This window comes from Bidens hawaiensis, unplaced genomic scaffold (assembly GCF_021521415.1).
Source record: "Bidens hawaiensis isolate Kalapana, Puna unplaced genomic scaffold, B.hawaiensis_p1.1 tig00019080_1, whole genome shotgun sequence".
Lineage (NCBI taxonomy): Eukaryota > Viridiplantae > Streptophyta > Magnoliopsida > Asterales > Asteraceae > Bidens > Bidens hawaiensis.
This window is the reverse complement of record NW_027492897.1, coordinates 39,022-56,695: the sequence shown is the minus strand read 5'-3', so window position 1 is coordinate 56,695 and position 17,674 is coordinate 39,022. Positions and strand designations below refer to the sequence as shown.

The 17,674-nt window shown below is 38.0% G+C and overlaps 1 protein-coding gene and 1 pseudogene across 1 annotated transcript; one reads left to right on the top strand and one right to left on the bottom strand.

Annotated features, from left to right (window-relative positions):
- Window positions 1-3,238: 3,238 nt before the first annotated feature.
- LOC143557676 (uncharacterized) lies at window positions 3,239-5,825 on the top strand (annotated as a pseudogene).
- A 6,203-nt stretch (window positions 5,826-12,028) lies between these two features.
- Window positions 12,029-14,298, bottom strand: LOC143557673 (mannitol dehydrogenase-like). The gene is made up of 5 exons (XM_077046689.1): window positions 14,181-14,298; window positions 13,985-14,098; window positions 12,821-13,334; window positions 12,591-12,744; window positions 12,029-12,504 (listed from the first exon to the last, which is right to left on the bottom strand). Exons 1-5 carry the CDS (start codon window positions 14,276-14,278, stop codon window positions 12,302-12,304), a joined length of 1,083 nt encoding a protein of 360 aa, XP_076902804.1. The 5' UTR covers window positions 14,279-14,298; the 3' UTR covers window positions 12,029-12,301.
- Window positions 14,299-17,674: the final 3,376 nt, after the last annotated feature.

The window sequence follows — 17,674 nt, the reverse complement described above, 5'->3', positions numbered from 1 at the left end:
GCTTGAGCATGTGTAGTTGAAAATATGTTTTGTGTACATACTTGGTGCTAGATGATCAAAAATTAATGTGATGATGAACTACTTGTTATTAGGTGTATATTTACTATACAAAATGGTTTAGTTTTGACATTATGGCTTAAATAGCTTGTCGGTAACATTAACGGTCGAAAAGTCCGACTTTTAACGTGAACCGACATGAGTTTTTGGAACTGTTTTAAAATAGCTCCTAAAATCATAAAATACTTATATTTAACATAAGTTAAAGTACAAGAAAAGTCAAAGATAGCAAAACTTGAATCTACACAGTTCGTGTCACGAACTCCGACACAAAAACGTTTAATATTGATGTTTTTAAAAACGGTAACTAAAATGAAAACCGTGTCATTTTTATTGAAAAACTAATTAAACTTGATTAAAAAATATATAAAAAGTGTGTTTGATAAATAAAAACTAAAAATTTTCACGAAATAATAACCGGTTCGTTTTTAAGTTCAAAACCGATGAAACCGGCAAAACAGACTAAAATAAAGTCAAAATTATAACTAAAATAAAAACTTAAAATTTCCAAAACACTCCAGTAACTAAAAAGAGTAATTTTTATAAATTATAATATTTAATTTGTATTATTAAATAAAATAATAATTGGTTAATTATTACTTGTTTATATTTTTAAGTGTTTATTAATAGAATTATAAGCTTGTAATGTTATGTGTTTTGTGTGCTTGTGTGATCACATAGGTTAAGGTTAAATATAATAAAAGTAGTTAACCAATTTTGTTCAAACCCGAACTTAGAATTAACGAACGTGTACTAATTTAGGACACACGCTTTTGGACGTATACCGGGATCAAATGTGAGTTTTTCCTCTGAAAAGCATATTGTATATATATATATATATTCTTATTTATATATATATTGTTGAAAACGCATTATACTTTACAAATTGCCGTTATTGTGGGATGAATCAATTTGGTTAAATAACTGTTAACCGAATTAGTAAGGGCACAGAAATGTTGGTAGATCTATCGGGGTGACGTCCCTACTTCCATTCGCGTTGGGTTAAAAGTGGAAATATTTCGAGTATGGTACGTTTCGAGTTATCAAATTAGTAGTCATACACGCGTTGTACTCTTAGCTAGTTTACAACTAACGCTTTTTGTGCAAAGAGGTAAAATGCGGGTTTCGTTGTTGTGTTATACCGTGTATAGATCGACACTGTTGGGAGTATAATAGGCGTACACTATTATATTCATGTGTTGTTTATATATAAATTGTCTATATTTATATAATTGTTCTTCTCGGGAATAACTCGTCAACATTCATGTTGACCCAAATATTATTTAAATATGCATTTTAGGTAAATGACGGTTTCATGAGAAGGAGCAGAAAAGAGGCTTGGGTGTTTGAATAAGTTTAATATAATATATTAAACATTGTGTTATTATGATTAGCTAACAGTAACTGTCACCGCCTGAAAATGTTTAATTGTAAGACTTCCGCTGATTATCATTATGGGTTTTCGGAGCGTGACACCACCGTGGCCTTGCATCTTGTAAAAGACGCAAAACTTCTCAACGGTGGGACAATGTCATTCACCCTACAGACGAACTCGAAATGTCGAATTCGAAGTAGGCCGAAGGGATAAACCTGGGTCAGGTGAATCCCATGACCGGTCAAGACCTTGCCCAATAACTTGGTTATCGGAAACCTAAGATTCCCAGATGAGAAGAACTCTGAATACACGTCCATCTTACCGGACGGAGGCTTGTCAACAGTAGAACCGACGGCGGGAAAATCTAGTTCCCATTCCGGTGCTATCCCATATGTGGCAATGAGTTTTTCAAACTTGGATTGCTTCCAGTTTACCTCAACCGTCTCTATAGACAGTGAGGACGAAGCCTTCTTGTCACCAGCCATTATGATAGGAGAAAAGGAGAAACAACGACCAATGATGAACGGAAAGATACAGTTCTGCTTTAAGTAAGAAAAAAGAAGATGAAGATTCAAAGGCGATGAAAGATCAACGTTACCCTAGACCCCCTATTTATACCCATCGCAATTAATGCGACGGGAAAGGGCCAGCAAAGAGCGAAAGGAAAGGCCCAATGAGGATACGCCACGTCACGCGGGAAAACCGAAAAAGCGAAAAAGGTGTACATTAACGTGCAGTTGACAGCCGACACAGACGTCACGTCAACTATTCGGCGCCTGTAAGCTGTCACATCGTCCTTTTTTATGGTTATACTCACAAACACAAAATATCTCCACCAAACACAAAAAATCAAAAATATCCAACAAAAATATCTCAAGTCCAAAAATTTCACTCGCATAAAAGTTCACGCGAAAGAAACAATGGACTGCGGGGGACTTATAGAGGTAGGGTAGCAAAAAGACCCAAATACCCATAAAGACTACCCGCAGGTGGAAGAGGGCTTCCTCAAAAGTCACCCGCGGTCAACTTAGTGACGACTATCTTGGTTTTAAAAAGCGCGCCTAAGGCTCAAAAAAGCGCAAAGCGCACTAAGGCGCAAGCCTCTGAGCTTTTATGTACACAAGGCGAGACTAAGACAAAAGGCGCTCGCTTTCTGGGATTTTTATGTAAGCGGCAAAGCGCAAATATGTGCGCTTTTTGGACACAAATCGTTGGTTGGGCTCTTGTTTAATATAAATCACAAAATTGGGCCCTAGTTCACGATTTGCTTATATTCTTGGCCCATTTATTAACACAATCCTTAAGTCCATATAAGTAAAATCACTATAAACAGTATGAGATTGAAATGTTTTAACCTAGCGCCGGTTGGTAACACTTACGGCAAAAGAAAACTCGCATTTTTAGCACGATCGACTGTAAGTTTTTAACTTTCTGTAAGTATATTTGACTAAATAGATTATTGATTGTGTATAGTTGATGATTAGTATAGTTTGCTTCTTTTTTGTGTTTATTCTTTTGTGCACAATTGATGCTTTTACATTTTTATTAAATTACGTTGATTGTGTATGTAGTGAATAAATGGTCAACTCATTGTGCTCATTTATATTGCTACTTTGGTTTAGTTTAAAATGTTTATTTATACGTAGTCACTAGTGTTGTGTTGCAAAAGTTTGGTTATATGTTATTAACTTGAATAAACTAGTAAGTTAATGCACATGATGGTTTGTAAATCATATGATAAGGGTTTAACTTGAATAATGTATTTATATTATTTTCTTTCTGATCAATTTCAGTTGAGTTTTTGAAATGGAGACTGATGGTGGTTTAGGTTCTTCAGTAGAATCTAATACGGGTGATCCAGGTAGAAAATATTCCATGGTTGACCCTAACAACAAAAACCGGTTTACTTGCAAATTTTGTAAAAAACCAAGTACTGGAGGAGTATATCGGTTTAAGCAACACATTGTTGGAGGGTTTAGAAATGTTACCGCATGCACAGCGTGTCCCGCACATGTTCGTCAAGAGATTAGTGATTACATGTTTAAAAAGCAAAAGGCTAAAGAAGCAACACAGCCCCTGGTTGAGGATTTTGATTTTGGTGATGAAGAAGAGGAGGAAGAATATGTGGTTACCAAGGGGAAGAGGATAAATGATTCAGTTCAAGCAAACGTGTCAAAAAAACCAAGGGAAAAGGGGTTTATTGGTGGCTACTTCGCTCCTAAACCTGAAGATATGCTCAAAGGTAGAAAAGGAGGGACACAACAAACGATAAATGAAATATGTAAAAAAGATTTGAGGGGCAAAGTTTGCAGGGAGATCGGTAGGTGGTTTTATGATGCGGGTATTCCTTTTCACGCTGCTACTTATGATAGCTTTAAAATTATGTTAGAAGCGGTTGCACAATTTGGGCCGGGGTTCCAAGCACCTTCCATGCATGAATTAAGGGTGCCATTACTTAGAAAAGAAGTAGAGGAGACTAAGATGGAGATAGAAAATCACAAGAAAGAATGGGCGAGTAAGGGTTGTTCTATATTATCTGATGGATGGCGTGATTCTACAGTGCAGAAGGATATCATAAACTTTTTGGTGAATTCGCCTAAAGGCTCGGTGTTTATGAAGTCAATTGATGTGTCGACCGTTACAAAGGACGCCCACACACTATGTGATATGCTTGAAAATTTGGTAGATGAAATAGGGGAGGAAAATGTGGTGCAGGTCGTAACGGATAATGCATCAAATTATGTTAAGGCGGGTAAGTTTGATATGTTTTAAATTATTTTATATGTTTTTGCCATCAGTTTTCTAATCTTGCTCTTTATAGGTAAACTCTTGGAAGCTGTAAAACCACATTTATATTGGACACCATGCGCAGCTCATTGTGTTTATTTAATGTTGGAAGATATTGGAAAGATACCAATGATCAAAGAATGTCTAAAAAATGCAATGTTCGTAAATGCCTATATCTATAACCATGTCGGTCTCGTGAACATGATGAGAAAGTTCACAAATTCACATAACTTGCATAGACCCGCTGTTACACGTTTTGCAACTTCATTCATCACCCTTGCACAAATTCATAAACAAAAGAATAACTTGCAAAAAATGATTCTCTCTTCAGAATTCACTACCAGGTAAATATTTAATAAACTGATTCTTAACTTTTAAACAATAGAGTATCTTTATTATAGTTTTTAAATATTTATTATTTTTTAGCAAATGGGCAAAGGAAGTTGGTGGGAAGAGAGTAGCTTCCACACTTAAGAATGACAGATTTTGGAGAAACATAGTATATACTCTCAAGTTGACAGCTCCATTGGTTAAGGTCCTTAGACTTGTTGATGGAGATAAAAAACCCGCAATGGGATATATATATCAGGCTATGAAAATGGCTAAGAATACCATTGAGGCGAGTTTCAATTTCAAGAAGGAGAAGTATGCTAAAGCGTTTGAATTTATTGATAGAAGGTGGGATGTTCAACTACATAGACCGTTGCATGCTTGTGGGTATTTTTTGAATCCTGAGTACTACTATGAAAATGAAGAGAATGCAAAATGCGGGAGAGATCATGAAGGGTGTTTTGGATTGCATTTCAAGATTAATAGTTGATCAACCGACTCAAGACATTGTTAGTAGACAATTGGATTTATATCAACATGCCGTGGGTCTTTTTGGTCATCCAATGGCTGTTAGACAAAGAAAGACTAGATCTCCAGGTAAATGACTTATTATTTTTACATATTTTTTGTTATAAATTATTACATTTTAATTTTAATTGACCTTTTAATAGCGGATTGGTGGGGTGCATTTGGTGGTGATACTGCGGAGCTACAAAAGTTTGCTATTCGGATACTAAGTTTGACATGTAGTGCTACTGGTTGCGAGAGAAACTGGAGTGTCTTCCAACAAGTAAAATCTGAACATTTATTTTGATAGTCTTTCTTTAGTTCATTATTTAATTAAACATTATAATGCTAACAGCTTCATACAAAGAGGAGAAATCGATTGGCTCAAAGTCGATTAAATGACTTGGTGTTTGTGAAGTTTAATCGTGCATTGAAACGTCGATATGAAAGAACAAACACCACCCATCCTATGCTTTTAGCCGATATTGATGAATGTAATGAGTGGTTAATGGGTTGTATGGATGATGAAAATGAGGTTGAAGATAACACAGATTCTGATGATGAACCGAGTCATAATTCTAGAAGCAATACTCGTCGGTCTAAAGAAAAAGGAGTTGGTACTTCAAATTCCACCACCCCTATACCCCAACCATCTTGTGAGATACATCATTTGATTGATGAAGATAGTGATGAAGAGGATATCGGGGACAGTGACAATGGAGAGGAAGATGTGATACTCAGTGTTGATGTTGAAGACAAAGAGGATGACGAGGACCTCTAACTAGACGTGCACAAAAAAACCGGTTCCGGAACCTAACTGGTGGAACCGAACCGGAACCGGTTCCAGTTCCAACCCGGTTGGTACAATACCCGGTTTGGGCATTTTTGTACCCGAAAATCGTACCCGGTTCTCATATTTGTATGTTAGTATCAGTTCCAACCCGGTTCTTAATTGTAACCGGTTCGGTTCGTACCCGGAAAAACCGGCTCCGGCGGGTTTTTTTTGAAGAGTCAAACAAAAGTCAAAGTAGCCGTTGGAACCGGTTCCAACGGTAATATAGCCGTTGGAACCGGTTTTTTAGCCACCAATTAGCCGTTGGAACCGGTTCCAACGGTAATATAGCCGTTGGAACCGTTTTCGAGAGACAATAGATCCGTTGGAACCGGTTCCAACCGTAATATAGCCGTTGGAACCGGTTTTTGATGCCCAAACCTATATATAACTTGTTTTCCACCACTAATTTCACCACCAAACTCAAAAACAAACTAAAATACTACTCCTTTAGCAAACCTGTTCCGTTACCCGACCATCCAACTAAATATTATTATGGCACCCATCAAAAAAACTAACAAGAAGGCTAAAAAAAGTGTTTTTGTTGCCCCCGTTCCTGTTACGGAGGACCCAAGGGTTGTTACGGTAGTCAACCATAACCGCAACCAAGACATATGGAAGAATTGGGATTTGATTGTGGATGACGAAGGTTATCAAAAGGCTCGTTGCAAACTATGTGGTTCAATATTAAAGCACGATTCCAACTCTACTTTGAGAAAGCACATCGAGAAGCTATATTGCAAGGCGTTGAAAGGGATTGGCGCGACCGATCAAATTGACTTGGGTAAAGATGGTACACTATTTTGTTACAACACGACTCAAGTTCAAGATAGAATGGCAAAGTTCGTTATTCAACGAGGTTTGCCGTTTAACCACTTTGATGACCCGGAGTTGACGTCGTTGATTCGCGAAACTCTACAACCGAGATACACACATGTAAGTCGTACTACCTTAAGACGTCATTGTATCAGGTTGTGGGAGCGTGCTAAAAAAGAGTTAATCGAGTCTTTTCATTCTTTAGAAGCCATGGTTAGTTTAACTACCGATGTTTGGTCGGCACCACACGGGTTGCCCGAATCATACATATGTGTCACCGCTCATTGGGTTGATCCGGTGACATGGCAATTGATGAAACGCACCATCGCTTTTGAAAACTTCCCGTTCCCACATACCGCCGAAAAATTGTTTGAATTACTTGATGAAGTTATAATGACTTACAACTTGAGAAATAAAATATTTTCGATTTCGTTTGACAACGCTTCAAACAATACTAAGGCGGCTGAAAAATTTATCATTAAATATTCACCACCTTGTTTCGGAGATTTTTTTCATGTCCGATGTGTTGCACATATCATCAACTTGGTTGTTCAAATAGGTTTTGACAATGAAAACATTTGTGATGATTTAAAATACTTTAGACTTATGTTACAAGATGTCTTCAAAAGTGGTAAAAGAAGACATCTTGAATATAAGAACTATTGCAAGTCGGTTGAAAGAAAATATTTGGGGCCGAATTGGGACGTTCCAACCCGTTGGAACTCAACTTGTCATATGTTAAAGTGTGCTTTTGCCCAACGCCAAACTTTACAAGCTTTTCATAACAATCTTGTTGAAGAACGCGAGACCGATATGTTTCCGAAAAGTGTTTGGGTCCAAGTCGGTTATTTGTTGGAGTATCTTGATGTGTTCAAAAAGTCAACAACAAAATTATCGGGAGTCTATTACCCTACTAGTTGTTGGGTTTTGCAAGAATTGTACTATATGTCTTGTGTTTTTAAAAGCTTTGCGGAGAAGAACAAACTATTCGAAAATATTGTTGCGGTGATGAAAGAAAAGTTTATAAAATATTTTGAAAACATACCGCCGGTCTTTACTTGTGCCGCCGCATTAAACCCCTATTGGAATGTTAATGGGGTTGAAACAACGATTGAGGAAATATTCGACAACTTAGGTATGCACGAGATTGATCCGAAGTTGTCGACGGAAGCGAAGGACAAGTTCAACAAAAACCTTCAAGACCTTTATGACCATTATTTTCAAATGTATGGTCCAAGCACGAGATCGTCTTTTGTGAAAAAAACAACTAGTAGGCCGTGCAATGACCCACTTATAAACTTGATGAATGGGATTCGTGAATCGGCATCTAAGAGACAAAGAGGAAACACACCAAGTAGCGAACTTGGTCGATATAGTGGAGCAAACTATGTTGAGGGCGCAACGGTTGACGAAATTCGCAATATTGATTTGTTGGCTTGGTGGAAAGGTAAACAAAACGAATTTCCCATTCTATCCGCCATGGCTCGTGATTTACTTGCCGTACAAGCCTCAACGGTTGCTTCCGAATCGGTTTTTTCTCTTAGTGGGAGGGTGTTATCTATGCGAAGAACAAAACTAACTCCCGATTCTCTAGAGGTTTGCATTTGCCTAAAGGACCATTTGGATGCGGTGGATCGTGTACAACACAAGGCGAACTTTGAAGACGAAATACCAATGTAGCGTCATATTCATGATGAGGAGACGGAGGACGGGGTTTCTTCCGATAACGAAGACGAGGGTGAAGACGAGAATGAAGACGAAGAAGAGTTGTAATTATTTGTTTTGGTAAAATTATTTGTAACTTGTTCAACTAATATTTAGTTTTGATTTGTATTATTATAATTACTTTTGTTACTCATGATTAATTTTTGTTACTTTTTTAATAAAGATGAACATTTTATTTATTTAAAAAATAACTATTACAAACATTATTAAAACATAAACGATACTAAACATAACAACTAAAACATAAAAAACAAAGTCCGTCGTTTTAATTCGGGAATACTTATTTTTGGGTTGTAGAGCCGGACGACTCTCCCACTTCCGGTTTTTTAGCTTCCAAACTTCTTTTCTCTCGACAATACTTATTCGTATGTTTTCGTAATGTCGAGTTGGACCCTGCTTTAAGAAACTTCGAGCAATATTTGCAACGTGCCAACTCATGTGAGTCGGTCATGAGACACAAATCATAATGAACCCAAACATCAGGGCATCTTGTTGTTTCGATCACCATAACAACGTCATCATTAGTTGCTATTTGTTGTCGGTTTAAGGTTAATTGTGGTTTGGAGTGTGTTTTATAGTTTTGGAAGTGGTTTAACAAGTATACAAACAAACCTTGCTATTTAGAGTAAAAAAATAACCTATTTATAGTTAAAAAACCGGTTCCAACGATCAAAAACGGCTATATAGCCGTTGGAACCGGTTCCTAACGGCTATGATATTTAAATTTAAAAAAAACCGGTGGAACCGGTTTTTACGTTAAAATCGGTTCCGGTTCATACCCTACCCGATTCTTAAAAGTTAGCATGTCTGGGCATCGGTTCGGGTTGGGAACCGAACCGGTTCTTGATTGGAACCGGTGCCATTTTACAACCTGGTGTGAAAAAACCGGTTTCGAACCGATTCGGGTTTTCCAGTTGAACCCGATTTGTGCACCTCTACCTCTAACTCCATACTGCTTCCATAGTTTATTTCTTTTTTGTGTGTTGGACTTGGGAAAGATGATCTTTTTTGTTTCTTCTTAAATGTTATCATCTTCTGTGTTGCTTTTTAATTGATACCTTTTTTTGCGTTGCTTTTTTGTCAACTTGAAAATGACTTGCTTCTTCTACTTTAAGAAATTATGAAGTTTGATGTTATATAAATTTTAATTAGGATATTTTCATGTGGTACTTACGTTATTTATCATTTTTATTTCTTTCCACTTCATATTATTTAACTTTTAGATGTTTATATCTATTAATGTGTTTATAAATAAAATATATCTTTTCCTAAAAGTATGTGCGCCTCACATACGAAAAGCCCTGCCCTTTTGCGCTTAGGTTCGGGACCTCGTCGCCTAGGTGCGCTTCACGCCTTTTAAAACCAAGCCCGCGGAACATTTTAATCACCCGCATAACTTAAGTCAGAGGAAGAATAGGAATAAGATCCAGAGACTATCTACGGGATAACCCAGACGTCCTCAGAAGTCATCCGCAGGGTACTATTCCCACCGCGAATGTGAATAGAGGGTGACGTCAGAGGGACAGCTGTAATTAACTAACTTCCTTCTAGAAGATTTACCAAGATCTTAACTTGGGAAGCACGTGATGCAACAACCAATTAGAAAAGAACAAGTGGAGAGTTTGTTATAACCGTGCACATAACAACTAAGCTCGTCCTATCATATGCGGACACGTACCCAGGTTGTTACAAAGGCATCTTCTGGAAAAGGACAGCTGGACCAATAATATTCCCTAAACCCTTCGGCTATAAATACATTCGTCATCTTCACAAGGTATTCATTCACTCCCCACGAATTACTCTAAATACTTCAAGTATTTTTCTCTCTAACGACGGTACTTATTTTCACGCAGTCACGCCGGAGGGTGGTTACGGGAAGACCCCCCTCCTCTTGTCCTTCCCGTAACGAGCTCACGGTGGCTGTTTTGCAGGTTTGTGTCATTGGATTTGGGAGATTGAGCTTGTATCGTTAGTTTGGTAAATTTTCAACCCGAATCTCGTGGATTCATTGATCTAACTCCATTAGATCCGTGATAGTAATATCCATATCAATAGAAAATGAAATATAATATAATGCATAAGATCTAGGATCATTTCAGTTTACAACTATACATACTTGATGCCATTGGAAAACAATGGTATTTCAATGACAAAAAGCTGTTACTAACGATTAAACCTAAAAATCGACTGTAAACACCTGTTTATATGTTTCATTACTATGAACAATGGAGCCTGAGAAGCAATTAAATTTTCGGAAAAGAAAATAAAACTTACCGTAATATTATACTTAAAATACAAATTGAGGGCGGTAGCAAAATATTTATATATTTATGTTTGCAGCCTGTTACTTATCTAGGAGGAACATGCACCATGTTTCTCTGCATAATTAAGTGAGGATAGTAATGTATTAAAAAATATAACAAATAAAAATGTCATTCCTGTAACACCTTTGGCGAAGAAATAATATACTAAACTCAGCTGGTAAAATTAGAAAAAATAAAAAATATAATAATGATTGCTAAAATTCATCTCATAAGCCCAAAGCAATTTGTTTTTGTCACGGCATGTGATTTACATCAACTTAGTGTTGGACAATACTTGTCCTGAAGGCTGAACATCAACCAATGATGAAACAACATATTAGAACACCAACAACGTATAGTAAGATAATTCTATATATAATTATTTGTGTTAATTTTTAATGCATATGCCAATACAATCTGTCCTCTTTTTGACATTAACCGGTTCATTAGCAAGCAAGCACACTTTCAGAATGATCAAGATGCTCTTTAGCTTGACAAGATCAAAATCAGGATATGCATCTCCATAGCACCACACCATTGATGTATCTTTCATATCAATCATCCGCTGTCTTCGTGTAAAGTTTCATAACCAGATGAGCATTCTGCTTCCACCTCGAATCTTCCACTTGCACACACGTTTCCCATTCATCTCTTTAAAACCTGAAAAACCACTAACATTATGACCATTTGATGAATAGGTTCACGTTTTGTTAGAAAGAAGTTTTTGCTTAAAACTGTAGAAGGGAAATTAACAGATTGATGTGTCTTAGTTTTAACGACATGGTGTTATATGCTGACCCAAAAACCTTTTGACGCAATGCCTAAAGTTTAAAACAATGCATGTTAATTTCCTTTCTACACTTTTTAGTAGGGGTGTGCATTAAACTAATAAGCGCACCCAAAACTGAATTAACTGAATCGATATAACAGAACTTGATAAAAATGGTCTGTTGGTTCAGTGTTTTATGGTTAACCGAAAGTAGTGGGTCGGCTTTAAATATCGGTGAACGGGAGTTCATTAGCTGGTTGCTTAAAGCGAATGGATGAGTTGTAATGTGTTGGCTTTTGTTGACCATATTGTATGCTGATGATCCTAAGCGAATGGGACTTCATTCGCTGCTTAGGTGAAGCGTATGAGACAGAAGCTTTCAATAAGCGAAGGACCCCTCGCTTGTCTAAATGATTAAGAGAATGAGGGTAATAGGGTCATTTTTTATTGTTTTCAAGTGCTAATCATCTCGTTATATAAGTATAAGAAGTGTGGTTCGTATTTCACATTTTATACGGTTAAAATAATAACTCAAAAGATTTGATTGATGTTCCATTAAACTAGCAAGTAGCAACTAAACTAGATAACACAAGACACATGGATACATAAGAAAAGAACCAAATGATCACACCAGACTTTATAGTTTTAGCCTTTTAGGTCTTTTTAATAAATAATTTCATTCCAAAACCATAAGCAAATGCATACAAACTTAACATCAGACTCCCATTCTCATAACAACATGACCACAAATATATAAAACTAAGAGAACCGAACGTTCGTCAAGAACTTCAAGAATCAACTTATTCAGTCTTGATCGAGTTTGCCACATCGATCACAAACCGATACCTCACATCAGATTTCAGCAACCTCTCCATAGCTGTGTTCACATAGTCTATTGGTATAATCTCTATATCCGCAGTTATCCCATGCTCGGCTGCAAAATCAAGCATCTCTTGAGTCTCTTTTATTCCACCAATATTACTACCCGCAACAAGCTTCCTCCCTGTTAAAACAAAATATAACTTATTCCACCATTTTACCAAATTTCATCAGCTGGTAAAAGCATAATTTAAATGCCAAACTTGTTACCTCCGATCAAAGAAAATGCTGGTATTTCGAGCGGTTTAACAGGTATTCCAACAAGAACAAGCTTTCCATGTGGTTTAAGTGTACTAAGCAACGGTGGAATCGGATGATTTGCAGACACCGTATCGATAATCCCATCGAGCGTACCCCTAATAGCCTATTAACACAATCAAACAAAACCCAAATCAAAACCCAAAACTTAGTTAACAAATCAAGAATCATTAACTGGTTACCTGCATCTGTTGTTCATCTTTGCTGATTATAAAATAGTCAGCTTTAAGTCCTTCAATTGCTTCTTTCTCCTTAGCAGCAGTAGTACTGAAAACAGTAACCTCAGCACCAAAAGCCTTAGCCATCTTGACCGCAACATGACCGAGCCCACCGAGCCCAACCACACCCACTTTGGTACCAGGCTTGTCTAGCCCAAAGTACTTGAGCGGGCTGTAGGTTGTGATTCCGGCGCACAACAAAGGTGCCCCGGAATCAAGTGGCAAATTCTCGGGCCAATGGAGGACAAAATGCTCATCTGTAACCATGTGATCAGAGTAGCCACCGTATGTGCGTGTACCATCGAAGTTAACGGCACCGTAAGTACCAACCTGTTTAGGGCAATATTGTTCATAGTTATCGGTACAGCTTTGGCATGATTTGCATGATCCCACCAAGCATCCAACCCCAACTTTATCACCAATTTTGAATTTCTCCACTTTGCTGCCTACTTCAGTCACTACACCAACAATTTCATGCCTGTATTATATAAATGATACACAAATTTAACAAAAAAATATTTAGTATGCTTCAAATAAACGAATTAATTTCTATGTCAGTTATTTGGTTAGGATTAAAACTCCCAAAATAAGCCTCTAAATTGGAAAACCGAATAACTGAATCTCTTAATCGATTCAAACTGTTTATTCGGTTAACCAAAACCAAACTGAATGACTGTGTAAAAATTAGGCATGGCTAAAACCCGAGCTGAATAATCAAATAAGACTTCGGTTTAGTTTTTCCTCAGTTTAGTTCAGTCTAATCAGTATCAGACCAATAACCGAATTCAATCCCAAAATTAGTTATTCAGTTACAGTCCCAGAATCAACTCTGAAATTGGTTAACCAGAACTCCTAATCGGTTATTTGGTTAACGAAATTCATCATTTTATAAAACTGTAAAAGCGATAATCAAACCGAAAACCAAACTGAAAGGAAACAAAATTTAGTATACTTAGACCCCACCCGAATAATTTAATAAGAATTCGGTTTGGTTTGATGTTCGAGTTAATTAATCAGTTTTATACCGAATAATCAACACCCCTACTCCCAATTATACCCTGATATATCAAAAACCCCACATATATGATAAAATAATTTCTAACCAAAACTGTAAGAAGAAAATAATACCCTGGAGTAACTGGGTACTTAGTGATCCCCCAATCATTCTTGACAAAGTGAAGATCAGAATGACATATTCCACAGTAAAGAACTTTGAACCTTACATCTTTCTCTCCGGTAGCCCTGTATTATTTAGTAATAATTATCAACACCATGAATTATAATTCACATAGCAAAATAAGATTAAAGAATATATTATATATACCTTCTAGAGAAGGTGAGAGCGGAAAGTGATCCGCTGGTGTCACGAGCAGCATAACCATAGGCCTTAATCGGATGCTCGGATTCCGGTGAGGTGGTCATTGTTGGAAAGAGTTGTGTATGATTAAAATGATGGTTTAAGAGTGGATATAAATAGGCCAACTGCCAACTATCAGCTCAGCTACGTAAGCAATGGCATATGAGGCTGAGGGGTGTGGGGGGCGCGAGAGGGGGCGTGAGTGGGGGCGCCATCCAATAATATTGTGACGTGTGGCAGAGAGAGAAACTTGATAAGATGGGTGTTGGTAGTGGTGATAGCGCCCCGGGCCATGGTGTGGAGGGGCGCGAGAGGGGGCGCGAGCGGTTTATTTTTTTATTTTTTTATAAATGTATTAAAAAAACGTATTATTAAAAAAACAAGAAATTATTTAAAAAAACACACATTAATTAAAAAAACACATTAATATATAAAAAAAATTAAAGTACTAAAGAAAAACATTATTCTTATTATTCGGCTTCGTCTTCTTCGATCAACCTCTTCCGGATACGTTCCTTTTGTTTTTCCATCAGCATTTGGTCGACCGGATTTAGGTGGCTGAAGTCTCTTGCAAGGAAGCCCAAATCTCTCATTCTTTTTTTTTCCTTTTAGTCAATAGAGACCACCTCCATGGTTTTGTTGAATTTATTGAGGGATTCAACAAGATCGTTGATGTTTACGGCTTCCCCCTCAGCCGGTTTTTTCCCCCTGGCGTCCCTTCCCAATGGCCGCCTCCTCGGCGGTGAAGACGTTTCCTCCCCCGCAACGTTTAGGTCGAATCCAACCCGGCAATCCGACCCGGCGGAAGTGCTGTACGCTCCAGACGAACTAGTTTTAGTCCGTTTCGGCCCTACTTCCGCATCAAGGTCCGGTGCCACCAGCTCAACCCACTTGGAACACCTTCTCAACCTCTCCCACACCTTTACACCGTCCCACGTCTTCACCGTCCCATACCTCCGCAGGCACTCCTGCCTCCACTCTTCGACAGTGAAATTATAGACCGCCAAATCGTCACTGCCACTTGGTCTCATACGACCGGCGTTCCTGTTGAACAGATTAGTAAACAAGCCGACAAATTTTCTGATTTCGGTCCACCGACCCGAAATCATATCGGGGTTCCGCTCTGTACTCCCAACGAGCGAATAGAACGTCTCCCTAACCTTTGTCCAAAAGACCTTGCTCTTTTGGTAGTCGGCTGCAAAATGCATAAATAAATTTGTAAGTCATTTAACTTTTTTATTTAACTTTTTTTTAAAATCATTTTTAAAAACGTTAAAACAATTACCGCAACGCCGATCCTCAGAAATGGCTATCCAAGCCCGACACAAGCCCAAACCGGACGAAGAGCAAGACCGGCGGTTGGTAGACCGCAAGTGCAAGCCGTGGAAGAAGGAAATGTACAAACCACTAATCAAGTAATCGATGTTTGTACAAATTGTAATGAGTTGGGTCATGCAACGGAGGTATGTACGACAGGTCAAGCACCGGTGGAAGAGGTGAATGCACTTCAAGGGGGAGGTGGTAGAAATTACAACATGAACTCCAACACCTACCACCCCAGGTTAAGAAATCACCCGAATTTTCGTTATGGAAATCCGGCCACTCAATCTAATCCGAATTTTCAAGGAAGTCAAAGCAACTATGTCCCTCGCCAACAATATAATAACCAAGGTAATTATCATGGGGGGAATAATCAAGGATTTCAAGGTCAAGGGGGTGGCGGTCAAAGCGGGTCAACGGGTCAAAGTTCATCGAGTGGAAATGAGGTTATGGACATGTTGAAGTTGATGCGACAAGACATGCAACGAAGAAATCAACTTGATGAGGTTAGAATGCAAAAGGATGAAGTAAGAGATAAAGCCATCCAATCGTTGACCACACAAATGGGTCAACTCGCAACTGAAGTGTCCGAGTTGAAGAAGAATAAAGGTCAATTGCCAAACGACACAAAGGTAAATCCTTCTCATAACTCTTCTCGTAATGTTCCTATTAATCACGTTAGTGTTTTAAGAAGTGGTAAAGAATATAAAAAAAATTTATCACCGGGTGTGGTTGATGGGGAAGTTGAGGATATTACGGGTAATGAAAGTGATGATGAAATAGTAACAAATAAACCCACTAAATATGTCACTTTTGAAAAACCGTTACAAAATCCGGGTCAAACTTCAAATTTAAACGATAAAAATAAGTAAGTAGAACTAAAGGTGGTGCCATTTCCCTCGGCTTTACTTGACCCAAGTAAGAAAAACATCATTTCAAGAAGGGGTCCTCAAAAAGAAGAGATGTGGGAAGTTTTTAAACAAGTAAAGGTAAATTTACCTTTACTTGAGGCAATTAAACAAGTGCCCGCGTATGCTAAATTTTTAAAAGAATCATGCACTCAAAATAGGCAACAAAAAGTGCCTCTACGAGTGGATCTAACTGAGTGGGTAAGTGCGGTTTTAAAAGGAGATCTTCCTCCTAAGCTTCAAGATCCGGGAACACCCTTAATTAACATTCAAGTAGGTGATTTTCAAATGTCTAAGGCGTTACTAGATCTTGGGGCCGGAGTAAGTATTCTTCCGGGGGGCTTATACGACCAATATGATTTTGGTCCTTTAAAACGAGTTGAGATAACGGTTGTGTTAGCCGATTTGTCCCATAAAATCCCCCGAGGAATTGTGTGGGATATGATAGTAAAAGTTGAAGAATATTACTATCCGGTTGACTTTCTAGTCTTAGACTACTCATCGGTTGATTCGACCCAACAACAAAATGTTATATAGTCGACCGTTTTTAAACACCTCTCATGCTATTATTGACTGTCGATCGGGCATAGTTGATATGGCTTTTGGAAATAGGAAAATGAGAATAAATGTGTTCACTAATGGATCTAATGCTTTATGTGGTGATGAGTGTTTCATGGCAGATATTGTTGTCATGTGTGAACCGCATGATTATGAGGAAGATGCTTTGGAAGCATGTGTTTGTGATTTTTCTGAACAGGTACATCTTTGTGCATTGAGGATGGAAGAGAAAAATCAAGACGTGTTGGCTGTAAAACAAGGACGACCACCATGGACTCATCAAATTGAAAGTCTGCCAACTGTGATCGATTCGGGTACAAAACAATCATTGGAAACCCCACCAAAACTGGAATTGAAGGATTTGCCTAGCCACTTGAAGTATGCGTTTTTGGGGGATAATGACACATTACCGGTCATTATTGCATCTAATTTGTGTGACACCCGGTAAATTCCCAACCCCTTAAACTAAGTAATCAACCTAATAATTAGGTGATTGTAAATATTATGCGCGCCATGTTAGTCAGCGCGTGCATGTGTTATGTTTGCCCTGCGCGAGCGCGCCATGTTAGTCAGCGCGTGCATGTGTTATGTGCGCCCTGCGCGAGCGCACCATGTTAAGAACCAGCGTGAGCATATGTTATATGCGCCATGCGTGAACGTTTTGGCCTTATGTTT

Coding starts and splice junctions, on each gene's coding strand:
- LOC143557673 (XM_077046689.1), bottom strand. CDS start 14,278: ATGACCACCTCACCGGAATCCGAGCATCCGATTAAGGCCTATGGTTAT. Junction 13,335..13,984: donor AAGTACCCAGTTACTCCAGG/GTATTATTTTCT, acceptor TATATAATACAG/GCATGAAATTGTTGGTGTAG. Junction 12,505..12,590: donor AGCATTTTCTTTGATCGGAG/GTAACAAGTTTG, acceptor TTGTTTTAACAG/GGAGGAAGCTTGTTGCGGGT.